The 21,896-nt window shown below is 44.1% G+C and overlaps 1 protein-coding gene across 1 annotated transcript in view; it reads right to left on the reverse strand.

Moving 5' to 3' along the window:
- The window catches only part of TANC2 (tetratricopeptide repeat, ankyrin repeat and coiled-coil containing 2), a 142,836-nt gene that overhangs the window by 16,010 nt on the left and 104,930 nt on the right, over positions 1 to 21,896 (reverse strand). The window contains exons 14-20 of the mRNA XM_031064389.1: positions 21,242 to 21,408; positions 19,227 to 19,834; positions 8,181 to 8,289; positions 5,830 to 5,952; positions 4,582 to 4,818; positions 3,050 to 3,235; positions 2,089 to 2,182 (exon numbers count right to left, since the gene is read on the reverse strand). Of these exons, the coding sequence (XP_030920249.1) occupies positions 2,089 to 2,182; positions 3,050 to 3,235; positions 4,582 to 4,818; positions 5,830 to 5,952; positions 8,181 to 8,289; positions 19,227 to 19,834; positions 21,242 to 21,408 (1,524 nt within the window). The remainder of the gene's footprint in view (positions 1 to 2,088; positions 2,183 to 3,049; positions 3,236 to 4,581; positions 4,819 to 5,829; positions 5,953 to 8,180; positions 8,290 to 19,226; positions 19,835 to 21,241; positions 21,409 to 21,896) is intronic.

Consider the following 21,896-nt stretch of genomic DNA (forward strand, 5'->3'; position numbering starts at 1 on the left):
GCGCTCTGTTGACTCAGAAGTGTGGCTGAATTAGAGAACACATATTCAATCTGAAAATAGTTCCAAGTTCAGGACCTGCCGGTGGCTTGTTTCAGTATTAATTTTAGACTTTCTGGTTCCTCCCTCTCCCTAACTTTCTGTGCACTTCAGCATAGCTCCACTGGCTCCACGTTCTGCTGCTTCTGGTAGGAGTTGGAGCAGAAGGTGGGAGTCTATTTCTGACTGATGTCGCTTGTTTTTTCTTTGAAATACATTTCTGTGGGTTGGCTGATTACAAGGTGTTGATGGGTTTCCAACTGCAACACTGTTAATGGTGTGGGATTTAATTAATTCTCAATTCTCTTCCATATTATGGCTGAATTTTCTTCTCTTGGGGTTGAGAGACACCAAGAGTTAAATGAAAAATCATTTTGCTGCCACAAGCAGAACATTCTGCAAAATCTATAATCAGATCCATGTGGGTTTTAAACGTAAGCTACAAATATAGAAGGAAGCAGAGGGATTGGCATGCAGGGCTGCTGGGTTCCACTGCTAAACCTGCCTGCACTTGAAATGTTGCAGGTTAATTTGACGTATTTTACATCAAAATTACTTATGTTTGCAACAATGAAAATATTGTGAATCACTCCAGTGTTTGGTGTTTGTTCTTCAGAGAAGACTTTACAGAAATAGAATGATTTGATCCATTAATTGTCTACTTTCCTTTGCAATTCCTTCTTCCTGTAGTGACACATCTTTCTGCTGCTCTGTTCCTCAAGGTCCAAGCAACTGGAGTGGGTATGTGGCTCCAGCCTGTCCTCTGCAGCTCCAGCTCCAGAGAAGCTCAAAAGCTCCTGTGCCACTGAGCAGCTAGACCTTGCTCCTCCAGGAGGAACTAAGGAGGATGAAAATGGGCTGGTTTGAAGTTTCACAGTCTGCTGGAAAGCTCCCATGGCCCAGCACATCTGAGGTGAGTCCAGCCAAGAAGCAGCAACCAGGATCCAGCACTGGTAAACAGAAATTGTGCAGCTTTTCCATGAGGATGTAGTCCCAGAAGGACCACTGACTGTGCAATAACCAAGTCCTGGCACAAACACCACACAACAACTGCTGTGTTTCTCAAATCAGCTCAAACAGAGCCTGAGACCAGGTTCAGGTGTGGATGTGCCCACCTCCATCAGCAAATCACAGCCTCCTACACCAGGGATCTGCAACAGTGTATTCTGTTTCTGCTGCTGTGTTTTCTTGTAGAAAAAACAACTTTATCTGGAGAAGGAATCATTAAACTGCTCCTATCCAGCACGTGTATCTGTTTCACAGCCTGGCAGCAAGACAAACACTTTGATGGAGATGTTTTTTGCACCTCCAACTCTGATGGAGATAGCATAGGTGACTCAGACACTTTTCTGCTGGGTTTTGATGTTAGTTCTGTCCCAGGGGGAAATGCTCCATCTGGAATTGGCTGTAGTGTGCTGTCAGCAATTCCTAAACTTATGATGTCACTTGGCACTGCCATTTGGATGATATCAGGCTGATATCATTGAGCCAGGCATTTGGTTCTGCTCTGTGGAAGATGAGACATGAGCAACAAGTATCAAAACTCAGACAAGCCAGGATTCAGATTTTCAGAGCAGATTGCTATTTTTAGGTAGAAACCTGCATTTCTCTCCAAATTCATTTAAACGCTCTATTTACTTTTGTGAAAATAAATAATGCAGTTATGTGAAAGTGAGTCTTGAGTTTCATATGAACTTACAGACTTGTTTCATGTAGACAAAAGGCTGCTCAATTTGGTGGTTGGCTCATTTTTGCTCATTTTCCCATCACATCTACCACCAATTTTAATATAAAAGTGCATATTCCTTTGCGATGGCTCCCCAGTTTGTGTGTGATTTGTCAATCCCAAATCCACGTTCCCAACTGTCCCAGTTACTCAGAAACCCCTCTCTGACAGAGAAACTCCAAGATGTCGGGTTAGTGCAGCTTTTTGCATTTTGGGGAGCAGAAGTGTGGCACAACAGAGATGGAAAAGGGCAGGCTGGGAATGTCAGAGCTCCGAAGGGAAGGGAAGGGAAGGGAAGGGAAGGGGACAGCTTCTACAGAAATCACCTGTCTCTCCCCAGAGGCTGTCAAAGCTGTTGATCTGTGCTCTCTCCACCTCCTCTTCATCTTTTTCTGGAAGATCGAGCAGGTAGGAGACGATCTGAAACAAAACGATGTGTCAGATCATGAACTCGAATGTGTTATACAGGAACTGCTGACACCATCACACGAGCTGCTTGTAATACACAGAGGGAAGGGAACAGTCTCTGCCTGGCACCTTGAGATCAAGGAAATATTCTTTCTGAGATTAATCACTGAACTTGCTGCCCTGTGCAAGCAAAAAAACCCTACCAAGTGTCTTGATATGATGGCACATGATGAGACTTGGTATGGTCAGCTCCCTGTGCCTGTGTCTGTTCTGTTGGAGATGACCTGGTGTGTGCAGTGGGTGCACCTCCTGGAGGAGGTGAGGCTGAGAGGAGGCATTTGGTAGGAAAGAAACTAATTCTTAAGGAAAGGAGAAGGAACTGTGGGTTGCTGGGACTCTTTGGAGTACTAATGGCAGTGCTGCGCTTGGCACTGGCTCAATGGTTGGACTCAATGACCTTAATGGTCTCTTCCAACCTAAACTATTCTATATATAATTTTCCCCATCACGTATCTTTGTCAGGATGGCAGGAGGAAGCTCTCTGGCTCTTCTCTCCCTCGACACGCAGTCCGAAGTTACATTTCTCACACTCCCCATCCGTGCTGGAGGAGCGGTGTAGGCAACGTGTCCCCATCCATCTTATCCCTGCTTAAAAGCTTATTCCAAAAGTTTATTCTGACTACTTAAAGGCTTGTTATCCTTCCTCTCCTGGATGCCTGCCCAGACCACAGGGTTTGCCAAGGGATCTGTGAACACTGGGACAGGGAGGAAGAGCACGACAGAAGTACTCTGGACTCCACCTCCAGACGTTCTCTGGTGAGTGGGCAGGAAAAAGCCAACCCTTGGTTTCCCTCCCTGCAGAGGCAGAGTAGGTCCTACCTCAGTGTAGCCCATGCTGGCAGCAGCAATCAGGGCCTGCTGGATTGCGTGGCTCTTCTTGAACACTCCCTGCTGCTGGCCAGCCATGCTCCAGTCACACTGGATCAAGAACTTCACCACCTCCAAGTGTCCCCTGAGAGCAGCATGGACCAGGGCACACTGCCCGTTTTTGTCCAAGTGATCCACCTTGAAAAGAGATGAAACAATGCAATTAAACAAAACCATGAGCAACACATCTTTGCTTCTTCAGAGTTTCCAATGCCCGTTTCAAAATAATGCCACATGTGCAAAATGTGCGTTTTTCTGGAAAACTATCACTTCCATGACCAGAAAACAAACACTTCCAAAGCAATGTCCCAGGCTCTGGAATTATCTTGGCCACAAATTGCTTTGGGGAAAATATCGTTACTTTTTTTTAGGTTTCTCCGGTTTTCTTCAAAAACTCAAAGACTACAAAAATATTTTTTTCGTTGTGTCCTGAAGTCCAGCATTCAAATTTTCTTGTGCACTGAAATACTATAACCTGGCCCTGGACACTTCTAGTGATACAGGGGCAGCCAGAGCTTCTCTGGGAACCTGTGCCAGGGCCCAATGCTAAATTACAGTTATATAATACATATGAGAAATATTTAACATAACACATTCACATCAATAATCTATCAATATTTCTCTTTTTCCAACTCCTTCAGTAATCAGTACTGCAATTTTCTGCAAATATCTCAGTCTTAAAACTACACCAAACTGTGTTTTGGAGTATTTCTCAGTACTGTTAGGGATATTCAAGGAAAACTACGAGTGGCAGGAGTTACGTCACTAAACTCTCTCAGAATACCCAAGAAAAGCAAAATTCTTTTTTTCCTTCATACCATCCCTACATTATTACAGACAACACAACCCAGCAAGATCTAAACAGTCCCTCAGTCATCCTGACATCCATACCAGAACTACATAAACCCATATTTTGCCTTTTGAACTAAAATGAAAGATATAGGGAAACCACAAATTGTTTCCAGGAGGCTCTGCTTCAAAAATCAGCATAATTTTCTTCTTCAACAAAGTATTTTGACTTGACTCATAATATACAATTAAAACTCCACTCATCACAAAGCTAAACAAAGGGGATTTTTCTAGGACAAGTCTGATGAAAATTTTAGGAGAATGTGTCTCAGGGAGATATTTAAAGAATGTTTTGTGCTGGAAAAGCAGCGTTGCCATTTTAACCTTGTGAAGTTCAAGGATTTCTCCAGAACATCCTTATGCAGGTCACCACCAGTGCAGCATCACTAGGCAGCTCCTACCTCAGACCTGAATTCCAGACACCAATTACTGACTCTCAGGAGTTGCTGTCAATGTGGGACTTTTAAACCCACTACATTTCAGCAGAAAAAAACAACACCACAAGCAGCTCCTGGCTTCATCTGCTGGAGGATGCTCCCTAGCAAAGCTTCCCATGTCCTGCCTGCAGCTCCTACCCAGCCTTGAGCAAACGTGGAGCATTTCAGATCAACTTTTGAGCACTGTGGTTCCCTTACCTTGGCCCGTTTCTTGCACAGCAGCACCACGATGCTCAGGAACCCGGCGGCAGCCGCGTAGCCCAGCGGGGTCAGGCCGCTCTCAGAAGCAGCATCAACGTTGGCCCCAAACTCCAAGAGCAAGGCCACCATCTCTGCGTAGCCCAGGTGAGATTGGACACACAAAACGGGGGCATTGTTCAGAACTTCCGTCCGGTAATTCACATTTGCACCTCCTAAAATCAGCAACCGACTGACCTGTGCAAGGAAGGAGAGTCTTAGGCTGAGCTTTACAGAGAGACAGGAGTGACACCACAGCAGAAACCAGGGCCTCTACACACCTCCAAACAAATAGCAAAGGACACAAAATGCTGAGCAAAACCATCTGCCCAAGAGATGGTCCCATTTGATGCAGATGGAGCAGTTTAATCCTTTTCCAAGTGGCTAGGAAGTGTCTGAAGGTGCCACCACCCTTTGTTTTGGAACAAAGCTACTCCAGCCCTGATGCAGCATCTGGGCACATGGAGGGGATGGGGAATCAAAACACACAGCTGGGGACAGCTGTACTCAGCACCCTTCCCATGGGATTCCTCTCTAGGGTTGGTCTGGCTGTCCCACTGCACGGCTCCCTTTGCCCTCGGCACCAGAGGAAAAGCCAGCACCTGATGCTTCAGAGTGACAAGGAAGGGACATGGGGACAGACACTGAGCTCACCTCACCTGGGTGGGAAGGACCTGGGGTAAACATCCTCCCATGTGAGAAAACAATTCCAAACCTGTATCTCTGTCTGAAATCCTTTCTGCTGTAGAGATAGGCTCACCTAAGCAAACACATTCATCTTACCACTGCAAGAGAAGTGCCTGAACCAGCACATGCACGTGTGCTGTTGGATTTGGTGTCACCTCAGAGTTCATGCCTATCTAAGCCAGAGCCCTTTACATGTCAAGTTCCAACATCAGTTATCACATTCCACATCTTTTGGAAGGAAAAAATCCCATTTTGCACAGGCACAAACTCACTACTTGCTCATTGCAATGAAAAGGAGATCCTTTGTCAAAGCAGCGGAGCCAACAGACAACCTCACATGGTAAAAAAATCTCAACTGACTAAAGGCCTCTCGTCAGCTCAGGACAAACACCCAGCAAGCTGCTCAGCCTGGCCAGGACACTGGACATGGCTCCAGTGAATACTCTGCATGGTCACTGCCCATTGCTGGAGCTTCTTGTGTGAATTCTGAACCCCCTGGCTCTCCAACTTTTCCTCCAGTACCTTTATGTTTGGGGTGTAGAGATTTCTCAGAGATGCCAATGCCATTGAAAGACCTTCAGTACTGTAGGAGATCCAAAGCCCTTGCAGGATGGAGGAAGATACCCCAACTTTTTTACTCAGACCCTGAAAAAGAGGAAGGAACTTAGATCCACATTTACAAATCTGCTCAGTTACACTGAGCAGATCCTCCTGGTCTCTGGATTTCAAAGGACTTTTAGGACAATAATGACTACACCCAAGATAATGTGACAATTTGCCATATCTGACCTTCACAGTCAATTAATAAGCTTGCAGAAAATTACTTGTAAAGGTAATGCAGCCATCTCCAAGGTTGAGGAAAGGTAGGATTTAAGTGTGAGCAACGAGATCCATTCAACACCCTCACAAAATGCCATGTTAGGAACACAGATTGCTGTTTTTTTTTCTTTTTAAATAAAGTACACAGTATCTGCTCACAGTGAGATAAATTCAGGAACTTTCAACCACAGCCTGGTATCTTGTACCAGATTGTCTCCAAATTTTCTTGTTGGAGTCCATGATCAGGTTATATGTAATATATTGAAGGTCTGACATATTTTCCAGCACCCCTAATTGGCAGAGCATATTTAAGCAGGTTTCTCCCTCCTGTGGAAGGAGCCATAATTTCCTCATAGCCGACAGATGGGAGTGAACAGCTGGATGGAAGAGCAGAGGGCTGGGATGGTGACTCCAGCAGGAGCCATGCTGTCAGTACGCCCTGAATGCTGCTGTTCTGCTACTGATTTCCCACGAAAGCCTGCTGATTCCATGGAAACTGCACAGGCATCTTGCACTGCACATTTAATTCTGTCTCGAAATGCAAACCCTGCTTTCTGCTCTCTCGCACGCCGGGTGGTCACGTCCACCCCTGCAGGGTCCCAGGTCTGGTTTGTGAGCCTGGGACTGGGATGATGCTGGTGCCACAAAACCTCAGCACAAGGTGGGGTTTCTTTCCTCTGAAGGAAGATGTGTGGGAATCATCATCCCAACCCATTGCTGGAGTCGGCTGCAGCCTCTAATTCCTCTGTGTGAAAGATGATCTGCAGCATCACCTTAGCCATCAACAGATTTGCCATTTGAAATGGTTTCATCACCAAAAGAAGCAATAGATTAGACAAGGTCTTATAAACAACAGCTCCATGTACTTGTTCCCTTAAATTCAGGGAGCTAAACCACAAAAAATACCTGCCTGTATTGAGGGAAAAAGAGGTCAGGAATTTGAGCCACTGTTAAATGCTGCTTTTGAAATGACACAACACAAGACATTAGAGGTCAATATTAAATTTCATGAACTCAGGACAGTGAAATTGGAAAGGGAAAGCATTTTTACAATAAACAGTTAAAATAATTTAAAAATAGTTATACTACTATCAAGCCTATAAATAAGTTGCCTGAATCACCATCAGGAAAAGGAAAAGGGTAGATATTTTGAGAATAGCCCTCTGAAGATAATCACAGATGCTATAGAAATCTTAACTGTTGCATTAGAATATAAATATATACTTAGATATTACTGCAAGACATAAAAGGTGACATTTACCCCTTAAAGAAAAAGTACATTCAACACCATTATCATTCAGTTACCATTCAGGCAAAAGCTTGCCCTACTTCTCATTTTTTAGCTCATATCTTCCTTTTCTAATTCCCCCTTCAGAACAGTGGGGCAGAGTGAATCCTTCAGCAAAAACAAATCCCAGCTTCATGCAACATCTACATCATACAGAGACCGGATAAAAATACAGCCTTGTTTTTCCTAGTGTTAAGCACCCACAGGTCCTAACACTTTTAAGAAAATCTGCATTTCCTGTGACCTTACAAATCCACCCTCTCATTCCCACCTTCTGGTGCCTGGGCCAGCAGGAAGAATGATATTTAGTTTATGGGTCACATTGGTACTCACATCCAAATTTGCTTTTCAATTACCCAGGTCTTAAATATCAGTGTGAAGAGAAGGATGGACCAATCAGCCAATTTCAACAACTATCAGATTTTCCTGTTACAACCTAAATTTTCATTAGACTCTTCAAAACCACTCTTTTTTAAAAATTTCCTTTTTTTCCTAGATGCTGCTACAAGAATTCATCTTTCAGGGCAAGAAGCATCTTATGGTAGAGAGCAATTTTAGGTAAGGAGGCTATCTGCTGAATTTACCATCTGAAGGAGGGTTTAATTTTAAGGATTTCTTAGGTACCACAGCCAATTTTCTAAACTCACTTCTACATGCTTCAGCAGCCTCAAGCAATCACACTTCTTACAGCAACCCCACGACAAGACTGAGTGCTGCTGGTGCTGTGGATGAGGTTGGTGTAAACCTTCATCTGAATTTTTGTTACCTTAAAAATATGTGCTTTGAGAATGTGATGTCCCAGTTCAATAGTCTGCTGTCTGTTTAATTTTCCTTCTTGTCGAGAAAACCAGAAGGCAAGTAGTGTGTGGCCACTCCTAAAATCAGAAGGAAAAGTATGTTAGTATTTCTCAAAAGAGTTTTTGAAGAAAAAAATGTTAATCCTTCAACCACATCCAGCTTTGGGAAACGGTGCTGGCTGAATTCTCACTTGTAAACCAACAACTAATTGCATCCTTTATTATTGGTGATCACTGACAGCTCAAAATGCCTCAGACATTGGCAAACAGCAAACAAAACAAACCCCAATATATTTTCTATATATATTTTCTATGAGTAGGTGTATATTTAGAAACACCAGAGGTACAATGCAATGAAAGCTGAAGTGCTACTTTTATTGTCATTTCACAGAGGCAAACCACATTCGCAAAGCTTGTAACCAACCTGAAGCCACTAGAAAATGCTACATTTAAAATATCCACACTTTGAATAAAATGTCCTTTAAATGACATCTGGGCTTTGTGGACAGTCCCATGGAATGAAACAACTTTATTGCTTTGTAAAACTCCTTCTAAACATGTTCTCCACCTTTCCAGTAATAAAGATGCTTCTGGCAATGCCCTGCCAGATTGACAACCACAGCAAATTAACTGAACTAAACACCAAGTCCTGTTTAAGGCAAAAAAAAAAAATCAGACAATAACTTCTGTTGTTTTAAAGATGATTTTACAGACATTTTTAAACCTTCAAACATTTACAGATTTCCATCTTGTAATTCTGCAAGTTCAACATGGCTGAATCTTCTCAAAGATGCGAGAAGATGATTCTCCACAGACACACAAAACACACACATGATGCAGAAATGTGAAGTTTTAATACAATTTCTGGGTGAGATCAGCAAATACCTGCTCCTGCAGGTGCCCCAGGCACGTGTGGATGCCATAGCAGGACATGCAGCAAGCAGAGCAGGAGCCAGAGAGGCTCCACCCTGGGACCTCAGTGGTTTGTGTGATTTTTTTTTTTGGTTTTACCAACAAAATTATATTCTTCCTTAAGCCTCTGGCTGATCCCAAGGGAGTCCTTTTAAGCCACTTCATTTCTGGAAGTACATAAAAATGTGACTGCACTAAAAGCAATCTAACCCCTTCCAGCCAAGGAAAATAAAATATGATATCAACTGTGGCTTTAAAAGGGCTTTTAAGGACAGGAAATGTTATTAGCTCATCCCTGTCTGGCAAAGCAAAGAAATACCTTGGATGGCCAAACATCTAGTAAATATTACACAAGATAGAAGCTCTCACAGCAGTGGGGATTTACCAGGTCATCCCCATTCAGGGATGAATACTATCCATCTCAAAATAAACTCAGAAAAAAAAGTGAATGACTTCTAATGCCCTGGCCAGGTTTTTGGCAAGGTGTCCCCTGAGCCCTGCCAATGAACCTCCTTTTGGATTGGTAACACATGGATTTGTGCGAGCAGAGCCCAGTGATGCTCTGTCAGCCCTCATGGTGCTGGGAGGACAAGAATGTGCCTGCTGGAAAAACAAATAATAATTTTTCTTACGAGGCAGGACTTGATCCCCAGGTGTGGACAGGTGAGAGAGCACCACATCCCATTTACAGGTAATAAAACTGTTGCACTGGTGAGGAATTCTGTTGTGCTTCATTCCAAAATGCTGCTCTGTTTATAGAGGCACCATCAACTCAAATAACTGTTTTCTGAAATGTTTTTATTGACTTACAGTACTTTCACTCTGAGGTCATAAAAAGAAATTGAAGAAAACTCCCTTTTCTTGCCTGTCAAGCTGCTCTCCACACCTTGGCCTGGCACACGGCCCATGCTGGGATCCCATTGCTCCATGCTTCCCCTGACTGGAGGAAAAACCTCTCCAGATGGTGACTCTGCCCATCACAACACAGCTCTGATGCCTCAGCTGAGTGCTGAAAACTCATCACCGTGCCCTAGTGCAAGGGAGTGCCTCTGCTCCCATGCATCTGTGCTGTGAGAACTCTCCCTACAGCACCAACAGAAGGGACAAAACATAAAAAGCTGGAACAGAAGGGCCCTGAGAGTGCTTATAGCACCTTGAGTGAACCCCAGCTTGTTGCCTTGCCTTCCTTTGGCTCTCCCCCTCTTTGGAATGGGAGGAGAATGTCAGGTCTCCTATTAGACAAGACAGACAAATGCTCATTACAGTGGTTAACCTCTGGGAATGTCCATGGGAAGGAAGGAGAGACAGATCAGAAGGAAACAAGGGACTAGGAAACACAGCTTGAGTGGTGCCAGATACTGCTGGAAGTCAAGTGGAACACCAGTTGCTGGATTGAACCCAGCCCCATTCTACCAGATGATGAAAACCTGTAATTGCTGTAATACCCTCAGTCCATCCCATCAACTCATCAGATTCACAATGCTGTGATGGGTTTTGAGAGAGGCCAAGGTGTTCAGCTCCACCCCAAGGTTGGTGGTGCAAGTTCAAGAACTTGTAATTCACTGTCCAGGGAGCTGGAGAGACTCTGGACAAGGATCTGGAGTGACAGATCAAGGGGGAACAGCTTCAAACTGACAGAGTAGGTATATTCCTGATTAGACATCAGGAAAACACGCTTCCCTGCGAGGGTGGTGAGGCCCTGGCACAGGTTTCCCAGAGCACCTGTGGCTGCCCCCTCCTGGAAATGTCCAAGGACAGGCTGGACTGGGTTTGGAGTAACCTAAGACAGTGGAAAGTGTCCCTGCCCATGGCACAGGGTTGGACTGAATGGCCTTTAAGGTCCTTTCCAACACATTCTGAGGTTTTATGATTCCACGATTCAGAGCCATCAGCTCCTTCCCCTTCTGGGGAGATCCTCAGGCACAGGATCAGGAGCTGCATCCTTCTGCTCCAGATTGTGAGTGGCTGTGCCCAAGGTCTCTTCAGCCACACCTCTGCCTCTGTGTTCCACATCACAGGAGAGCAAGTAACACCAGGTTTTTGCTCGGTGGTGAAAAGCTCTTTGAGAATGTTTAGGACGGCTCTGAATGGATCTGTAATGCATTAATCCTAAGCAAGAACTGAAAATCCAGAAGCTTCTGAGGTGCCTGTTCTGCACAGCAAGAACTGAAGTGCAGCTCCACACCAGGGCAGTCAGCTTCTAAATTGCTCTTCAGCTGCAGAGGGGAGAGTATTTACCTAAATTTCATTATAGCCACGACTTTGGTGTTATGAATAAAGCATGTACGAACTACCCCAGAATAAGGTACAGTATTCATGAGTACTACATTACCTCTGCAATGCTTCCCAGACCTTGGCTTTCAGCTGCTTGATAAATACTTGTTCTGTCAACATTAATTGGAAACTAAACCAGACTGCAACAGCACAGGGTTTTTTTTTCCCTTTAATACAGCAGAGTGGCAGTAATGATTTCTACATCAAGGAGCTCAGTGAAATGATATGCTTTGAATTTCACCACTGCAGAGTTTATCATCAGAGATTTTTCTATTTTTAATGTAAGTTGTTTTTTTTTTTTTGGTGAAAAATTAATAGCTCTGCCAGCTCAGCTCCTGCAGCTTTAATCTGCTCTCTGTGCCTGTATCAACTCCTGTCATGGTCAGGAGTCTGCTTAGATGGGCACAGAGGTGTGTGTGTGTGTGTAGAAATGTGCATAGGTACAGTGTGTATATAGATAAATAATTATATATGTGTAAGCATATATGTAAAAAAGACATTAAAATGAGTCTCTAATCATTCCAACACAGCACGAACCAGTGCACACCTACAGCAGCTCTAAGGAAGGTAAGAGAAGGCTGCACATGAGGTTATGTGGAATTATGGAATGGTTTGGGTTGGAAGGGACCTTAAAGTCCATCCAGTCCCACTCTGCCATGGCAGGGACACCTCCCACTGTCCCAGGTTGCTCCAAACCCTGCCCAGCCTGGCCTTGGGCACTGCCAGGGATCCAGGGGCAGCCTCAGCTGCTCTGAGCACCCTGTGCCAGGGCTGCCCACCCTCTCAGGAAAGAACATTTTCCTAATACCCAATTTAAACCTACTCTCAGGTAATTCTGAAGCCATTCCCCCTTGTCCTGTCACTCCATGCACTTAAAAATAGATGCTGGATCTGATCTCTACACGAGTGTCCCTTATCCACCCAAACATGAGTCACACACAGCTCTGGGTGCAGAGCAAGATGATGCTGGATGTTGGTACCTCAAGCACAGTCCCCAGGTGACCTCATTCCTCACGTCACAGATGGAAAAGGACAAAGTCTCACTGATAAAATACTGGTGTGACCAAAGAGCAGTGAAACACAGCAGATTTAATACAAAAGAAAATATCGAAAGCTTCCAGATCTGTGCATCATCTAAACTCCTCCAGTTCTCAGGTAAAAAAAGATTTTAAAAGAGTTTAAAATTACTCTGGTGTTCAGGCATTGTAACACTAGAGTAAAAGACAAGTAAAAAAATAGATGAGAATCAGTCCTGTTCACTTCTGAACCTACCAACTTCTAAATTCCCTGATTTATACCCACATCTCCCCTCTTCCAGCTAATCCCATGAAAACGTTCCCAAATCAAGAGATTTGACACTGTGCCCAGTGAATCTGGTGTTCAAAAGATGTGTATTCACATTTTATTCAGCTCTGCCAAGTGTAATGTCATAACTGCAGTGCAGAGACTGATGTGTGCTCTGACAAAGCCCAGAGCCTCTCCCCTGCAGAAGGATATCTGGATGTCTGTCCTGCAGAGAGGCCAAGCTCAGCTCCAGGAACCCCTCTCAAAGGAACAGTTTATCACCTAAATTGATTTATTGATTTTTTTTTTGTAATGTAGTTTCCCTCTGATGTCATAACTGCAAATCAACTTGGAAGGAATTCACATTATAAAAAAAATTCAAATAAGATAGTCAAGGCTACTCTCTCCTGCACTGCTGGAAGATGATTTTGCTCTAAAAGTGGGTCTTAATATTTCAGGAATAAAGTAACAGGAAGAAATGCAGTAACATTTCTTTCTTCAATCAGTTTCTGGTTAACTCTACTCCTCTCTTGGTGGCTCAGTGCCAGGGGATGAATTATTCTGTGAATATTTTCTTCCATTTAGATGTGGAAATGGCCCAGCAGACAGAAGTTTAAAGTCCAGAAGAAAAGAAAAAGAGCAGATTTCATGAGGACAGTAACCTAAGATACTGAATCTATTCAACCCCTGCCTGCATCCCAGTGCTGAGGTTTGCATGTCTAATGAGCCAGTTAAAACGAGCTGCTCTGCTGATGTCCTTTATGGTGGCACTGATCACATCTGCTCTCCATTTCAACTGTCACCATTTATAATCTGTGCCTTTTCTCCTTGTCTCTTCCAACTGACACTGCAGCTGCAGTTCAGGGGAAAACCTGCAGAAAAGTCACTTCACTGCACTGCTAAATCCCTCTTACAGATTCCCAGCTTGCTACCAATGGCTTTAGTCATTTATTTTTGACCTCTGATTTCTGCATGAGATTAGAAAGGGACTCCAAGACAGCTGGAGAGGGCCTGGAGGAATAGGACAGGGAATGGCTTCCCACTGCCAGAGGGCAGGGTTAGATGGGATATTGGGAAGAAAGTGTTCCCCCTGAGATTGGTGAGGTCCTTGCCCAGAAAAGCTGTGGCTGTCCCATCCCTGGAAGTGTCCCAGGCCAGGCTGGATGGGGTTTGCACCATCCTGGTGTAGTGGAAAGTGTCCCAGCCCATGGCAGGGGTGGAACTGGATGGGCTTTGAAGTCCTTTCAACACAAATCCCTCCATGATTCTCCGACTAGAGTTAATATTTTGAGATGCTGGAGATGTGGAATTTGCATATGGTAAGTTTCCTACACTCACTTTATTGAGTTACTACCCATTCTTTTACATTTCAGAATTACTGGGTTCCAAGTCATGCAATCAAAAAAAAAATTTTTGGAAGACATATGGGATATCTAAAAGTTATATTCTCAGAGTCAGCACTCCATACTTGGTGAACAGATTGGGTTTGCCTCTCCAATTTACTGGAGGACATGATGATGGACTCATCTCTGTGATTCACAAATATGGCACTCAATAAATATGGCTTGAGGGGTAAATTAAGAGAGTGAGAAATGTTGTATTCTCCTTCCCTTTCAATGGGTGCAGAGAAGTTCTGCTTGAAATGACAGATCAGCCACCACTTCTACCACATTTCTGCCAAAATTAGAGCTGTGGAAATTGTCTTGAACAACCAGATCTGGTCATTAATTGCACTAACTGAGCACAGGCCTTGCACAAGTGCAGATGACCAGACAGCAGGCTGGGCAAGGAAATAACCTGACCTCATGTATTTTGGTGGCATGTGGCATCCAGCCCTTGGCTGAGGATGGCAAAACAAATGACAACATGTCCCTTGTGGCTGGGCTGATGTGGAGAGTGCTGCCTGTACCTTGGGGCACTCAGAAAGCCCACTGTGAGCTACAACACTTGCAGAGCTACAAAACTGGCACTCTGGAGCGATGAAAAAGACATTAAGAGAGGTAATTCCAAGTGTAAAGCAATGCTAAATAATGACAGCAGCCCCTCTCCAATTTGGAAAACCTGTTTATTCCATCTCTGGCCCCACAAGGTACTAGTGGGCACTGCATTATTTTTAATTTTCTGCCTAATATATAAAGAATTCAAATAAATTCTAAACCCATTATTCTGCCTCACCTTGAATTCAAACAATGCCTCTGCTTTGCTGAATAAAATCCATCCCTTATGGATGTGGAGAAAACAATTAAGACCTACGCTGGGTTTTGGTGAACACTTGATCATATCAGCTAGCAATCAATCTGAGTGTATTTTAAGAGCTTTTGAGAGTCTTACAATAAATAGAAAGAAAATCTATTAATCCATGCACCATAATGCCCAAGTGAGCATCATATGAAGGACTGACCTGGGGGTAATTTTTAAGAAGATGTGTAATGCAAGGACCAACTCCCCATTTAAAGCTATTTGTTTATTCCTGAATTGCTAGAAATATCACTTTCGCCAACTTCTTTTCTCTCCCAACTTTCTAAATGAATTTTCTTTACACTGAGGACTGTTATTTGTCAATCAGATTCAGCACTCCATCAAAATAAAACAAAACCCCCAATTTTGCTCTAAAGCCTTCACTCTATCATTTTGCTGGGTAATACATAAAAACATTAATTTTGTGCAGGAAAAGTCTCCACTCGCAATGCGATCCCAAGAGAGAAAAAGGAAAATGTAAAATACCTACAGTGTATTGTACTGAAAGACAGCTCTGCCAGAAACCATGGCAACTGGGGTGTTAGATGAGAGCTGTTTCCTTCTGCCTGGATTGCTGCTGCATGTTTATCCATGCAGTGTATCTTCAGTTGGGGTTTGACAAACAGATTTGGTTGATGGATGTTGAAGAGGAGGGAAGAGGCGAGGAAATTGCCTTGTTGTGGGTTCATAAAATGCTTATCCTTCAAAACCCACTGCCCTAGGAGCAGCAAACCTACACCAAAGGCACCAACCACCTCTGCCAAGTTCCAGTCCTGCACAGGTCACCTCCCTGGGCAGCATGTCTGTGCCTCAGTGACCCTGCAGGCCAGACAGGGACTGGGGTTTGGGCTTCAGCTCACCCCGGTCAGCAGCCAGAAGAGGCCAGATGAACTGCTCCAAGGACTCAAGGAGATGGGAGCGACTGCCTGAGCAACAGACACCTGGATGGCAGGCCCTAACATTAGGCGAGTTTTGGCTTCACCAAGCCAGAGGTGAAGCACCTGAGGTGAAGATCTAAAATGCTTCATTTTGCTAAGGTCCCATGGACGCTGGGACACCCCCATGCAGCACAAAACCTCTTCCCTCAGCCACCACCACCAGCACACACAACGTTGGTTGGGCCAGTGCCACCCTGAGACACAAAAGCCCAAACTGGGATACTCATACAGCAACAGCACTGAGAGTACCTTTATCCCACTCAGCTTTCCTGAACAAGGGAAGAAAATCTGTGAATCTGCCTCAAAACCCTGTGTGCAGGGTAGAGGAGCAGCCTGGAAAGGTTCACTTCATCCAGCCTTGTCAGTGCTGGAAACATCTCCTGGAGAGTCCATCATCCTGAGATTCCTCATAACTCAGCTGGAGGAGATGCTTCCCAGGCACTCCTCATCTGACCTCCTGCAGCCTTTCACCTCAGGATGAAATTAATCACTCTAATTTCTCTCCTCTGACTATAAAGCAAGTCTAGACAAGTAACTCAGATGTTTACACTTAAACCTGGATAAAGTAATTTCACTTCTGGGGTCCATATCTGACTACAGCTCTCTTACTGCCTTGCCAGGGAAAATCACTTCATTTCTGTCTTGCTCACAGCCCTTTCAGCAGCAGCAAAAGGATAAAACATTTATTAGTGTTGTAAAAACATGGAAAATAATTGCATAGAAGTTTCTGATTAAGTCTGGGCAGAAAAAAGCACTCCATTAGAGCAGAATTTAGGTTTAGAAATACAAGTGTAGGAGGAACGTGTAGTAAAACTACTTTCTCCAAGCACCAGTCACAAAGGATTGGGTCTATCCCTAAAATGTTTGATGCTATTTGTCAAGGAAGCCACTTGGTTGATGTGCTGGCCTGACAGGCTGGGGAGGTCGTTACTGCAATGCTGGTTAAGTGCTCTGACAAATGCCTCACTGGAGCCCTGTGTTAAAAAATGGAGGGGTTCCTCTCTGGGGAGAGCAGCAGTGAGAACGTTACCCTTCAGAGCCAATTAGCCTTTGCTTTGGACAGCAAACACATGATGAGGGTTCAAAGAAGAGGGTCAGCATCTCAACAGGCTAACCAAAACCCCAGAGAGTGGAGATCTGCTGTTTTCCTTAAAAGCATAGAAAAATGTGATAATTCCTGGACACGGTGTTCCTCCTCTCCCCTCCCCTCTTTTCCATGCTTCTGAGAACATGAGAACTCGCTCTCACTAATGAAATCAGGGAGATTATCCCAGCTGCAGTGCTGGGATATAAGTGGACATGAGGCCCATTATCTCAATTTCCTTCATAATGGTCTCACACCTGGACACACTGTCAGGGTCAGTCAATTAAAAGCAGCTTCACAAACCCACATTTCACTTCAAAGCTCTTCTTGCAGGGAAAAATATCAGCCTCAGCAACCTTATTCTTCACCTACTGTCACCGTACTGACAGGGTAGGGTCAAACTGCTTCACGTAGGACTGCTCTGTACAGTTGTCATGTCTTCTCAATGCCCAAGAGAGCAGAAAGAAATCCATCTGGCTGTGAACAAACCAGATGCAGACAAATTTTCACAGGCTACCGCTATGAGCTCTGTCAGTGGCCAGCTCTGCCTCTCTTCCAAGAAATAAAATGAAAAATCATGACTTAGCTTAATTGTTGCTTGGGGTTTCCCATGCTCTGAGCTCAGTATCAGCTGGACAGGAGGATTTTGTGAAATGTTGTAGCTCAGGGATCCCTCTCTATTAATCTCTGGATTGTATCTGGTTTCATTGGTTACCATCAGAGCATAATGTAATTAGTGCACATTATACATCAGAGATATATATTAGTCCTCCAGTATGTATGGGCTCATGCTCGTGGTAGTGAGAGCCTGTTGATGCATTGGAATTTCTTTTTGCCTGTGGGAAGGAGCCAAGCCAGGTCAGCTCTGTGGAGATACTTTGCTTGCACAGAGCATGAGTGGTCTCCATAAAGTCACCATTAATTTCCTCACAATAATGGCACATAAGAGATGTAAAGTGATATCTGAAAATCTCCTAAATAGTCTTGAGGGCAGCACAATGTGTTTGTGATGCTTGGGCAAGGCAGCACCCAACTCAAATCTTGAGCAAAAATCTTTCTGGTGACCTGTTGAGTGAACACGGCCCAATTTGTGCCTTCTTGTTGATTACACACTTTGTTTCAGCGCAGAAACATCTAAAATGCAGCACATCTGAATTTCCTTCTGAATCTGGTGCTCTGAGAGTGCCCTTTTCCACCAATGTGAGGATGAAGAGAATTTCTGCACCCACAGTGCCCAGGTTACTCAGCCACAGGCACTGCTACCACCCACAGCACCCAATACACGCCTCACCCACCAGGGTAGCATCCTGCACCTAGATTCTATTTTCATGGTACTGATGGAAAGCAGTGATTTGGAAAGCAGTGATTTTTCCGAGTTGCTCTTGTTAGGGATCATTCTGGCAGGTGCTGTGTGATCAATGATAATTGACAGGAGTAGTGGCTGCTGTCTCCTCACCCAGCTCACAGCAAACTCTCTTGCAGCCAGGCCACACAAAACCACTAGCACCAGGTGGGAGTGACTGGGATGGAGGAAGCTCCATGATTATAATTTTAAGAAATGGCCAGAAAAATGGAGCAAAACTTCTGAGGGTAAATGATGAGAATTACAGTCAGATGGTCTGTTTCCACTTGTCACTAGAAACAAAAGTCATGTTGTTGATAAAGATCATTGGGCTTAGAGAATATAAATCTAACTGTGATTAAATTCTGTTCCCTGTGAGCTAAGCCAGGAACTCAGCTGCTCTCAGGACAGAGATTACAGATGCATTTACAGTGCAAAATCACTACAGAACAATTCTGTTCTTTGTTTTCAAAAAAACCTTTAGTAGAACTAAGAGGAGCACAACTTGAAAAATAAGCAACCACAAAAGATGTATCCACACTACTCATCTTTCCACTTATCTTCTACTTCCTGTGCTTTTGATACCTTTGGAGAAAGGAATGATGATGTCCCTTCTCCAGGACTGAGATAGCAGGAGTAACCTGCCCCTGCTCATAACTGAGCTAGGCAGCCTGGGGCCTCCTGACGAACAGCTCATCTCATTCTAAGGATGACTGTTAGGTTTGCCAAGTTAGGTGTGTGCCCAGGGGTGCTTATTTCTTTCCATGAACAACATAAAGACTTCAGGTGATCAGGACAGAACACAGAGACCTACGGTGTACACCGAGCAAACTCTGTGTACAGAGTAACCACAGCCATGTGCAACTTCGTAAAATAAGATTATTCAGGCAACAGTGTAGAGTAACACATTGGTAAGCTCTGATTTCTCAGAGCATTTGCTTACCTCGGATCACAAAGAAACTTGGTTTTTTCACCTTCTTCTCTCCAAATAAGCCATTCTCGGAAAGAGGGATGAACAAACATTCGCGTCATGTCTCTACGTTTGATAAGAAACATAGAAAGGTTCTCCATCCTCTGCTGAAAGTCCTCCCACTCCAAAGTGCCCTCAATGTTACCTGCATTAATGGCCTGAAAAATATGTTCATCTGTTAATGGGTGCAGAGAAGCCACTGCTACGTTCAAGAGAGGCATGACCCGATCAAAGGAAGACTGTGTTGGGAACTTCATATTGCACTGCAACAGGTACACTTCGGACAGGGACACTGGCACCACTTTGTAGCTGGAGCTTTTTAGAACTAGGTATCCTTTCTCTATGAGATCAAAAGTAAGTTTCAGGTATAGGTAGGACCCTTGGCTCAAGGTCTTGAGGTGAGAACTGAGTTTGCCAAACGTAGTGTTGTCCATTTTGCCGTTGAGCGAGATGTTGTTCTGGATCTCCGAGCTGCTGTGTATCCGGTGAAGGATGTATGCCTGCAGGTCCTGGTCGATGGCTTCATTCTCTTCCAGTCTATCCAAAAATATTCTGTGGAAGGGCAACAGCTTAATTATTTCCTACAAAGAAAGAAAGAAAAAAAGATACTCATGCCTGCAGTGTTTACTATTCATTAAGCAGACTTAGTTTCGATTACAATAGCACCTTTGAGACTCCTTTAAGACCTTCCATCAGGGCAAGAACACAAACAGCAGTTTGTGCCCTCAGGGCCTCACACTCCCATCTATAATCAAGCAGGTTGTGTGACACATGACTGATATGAAAACAAGGGACACTTTCTACCAGTACATCCATGGAAAGGGCTGGTAAATTCACACAGAGCAGTGCCCTTGTTATTCCTGTCCCTCCCAACCACGGATTGACCTCCACCCTTTCTGCTGTCCAGGGCACCCAGATGACAGATCTGAGGGCACAAGAAACTTGCTGAAGCTGAGACCAAGAACCTCCCTGGGAGCATCCTTCTGCATTCTACATCCACAGATGCACGGAAACATCAGGACAGACAATAGTGAGTACTTTCCAGTGCAAAGCAACTGTGTCTGCCTGCTGCAGGACACCTCGCCCATCTACTGAACTCCCTGGTTTAATATAAACCAAAGATTACCAAAGGGCCCTCCACAGAAATTCCTGCCTCACGTGCTCTCAGTCACTGTGAGGAGAGGAGAAGTGATGCAACAGATCTGTACAAGGCCAACTCCAGGAAAGCCATAACCTCTCCAACAAAACAGAGAGGGAGAGCACTGTGTGAACTCAAGTGGCAGTGAAGACTTTATGGATGCAAAAGCCCTAATTGAATGAGGAATTCAAGTCATTGGGATCCAATTTGCTTACAATTACAAAAAGATTTCTTCCAAATGATATTTAATTTACTCCATTACTGAGCAAAAATGGACCCCAGCACTCAACAGCAAAAATCTGTGCTCTCCTGGATCTTGGGAAGCAGCTGCCATTCCCAGTGACAACAACTATGTGGGGGCTGGCTGCCCTGATGGGGCTGGAACCACTCAGCTCCCTGCTGACCTGCTCACAACAGTCTTGAGCTAAGTGTAACTTCTTGGTCTAATCAGACTGAAATCATCATGCTCTGGGTCACACTGAAAGGAATGAAGATCCAAATTCCTTTGCTCTTCCACATGGAGCCATTAGGAAGGCAGGGCCTGGTGTCTGGCAGCCTTCCTACTGGCTCCATGAGTCAGGCCCTACTGGCATGTGAACAGTCTCAGAAAATGATCTGAGCTATTTGCTCAGATTTTTTTTATTTACACAAATCAGCTATGATGGATTAGATCCTTCCAAAGCTGTAGAGTGAGCCTAAGGACATGGATGTAAATCCAAGAATAAAAAAGCCAAAAGAATAACCCGAAATAAAGGTTTTGAGCAAATCCAGAACATCCAATAAGATCTTCTTTACCAAAGTCCTATAATGACAATGACACAGTTTATCCCTGTTTTGGGTCTCAACATACCTGTAGACTTGTCCTGACTGTCACAACCAGCTTCAGCCAGGAAGGGAATTTTCCAATCATTTTGCTCAGGAACGATACTATGGTGTCTCCATAATCTGGCTTGTGAAATTCAGCCTCATTTAAACCATCAATTAATATAATGAAATCTTCATCAGGGATCTTCCTCTCTGAGAGAAAGAGAAAAAGCATTTATTGGATAGGCTGTAGACAAGCAACCATAATGTACTGCAACGTCACTACAGAGTTTTAAACCATGACCAGATACTGCCAAAGAAGAAAACACCTACAGCAGAAGCACCTTTTTAATGATACATTAATTGCATATTGACCTTTACAGATAATCTCGTTCCACCCTCCAGCTGGGGACAGGAACATCCTGTTGTTGTTCCAACCTGGCCTTGAAAATCCTACAAGAAGTAAATCATGGACTGTTTAAACAGGATTTTTTTGCTGCTGGAGAATACAGTAACCCAGGTGATGCTGACAATGCAGTAATTTTTTCTATGTCAGACACTGAGAGCTGAGTATGGCTTTACAACTAATGGTAGAGATACATTTGGACTTGTATCTTAAGCTCAAGGGGTATCTTCTCGATGGTAAATTTGTCTAATAAGACTCAAAACCAGGTGTAAAATGTGAAATCTGTGTCTATTGA

Source organism: Geospiza fortis, unplaced genomic scaffold (assembly GCF_000277835.1).
Source record: "Geospiza fortis unplaced genomic scaffold, GeoFor_1.0 scaffold344, whole genome shotgun sequence".
Lineage (NCBI taxonomy): Eukaryota > Metazoa > Chordata > Aves > Passeriformes > Thraupidae > Geospiza > Geospiza fortis.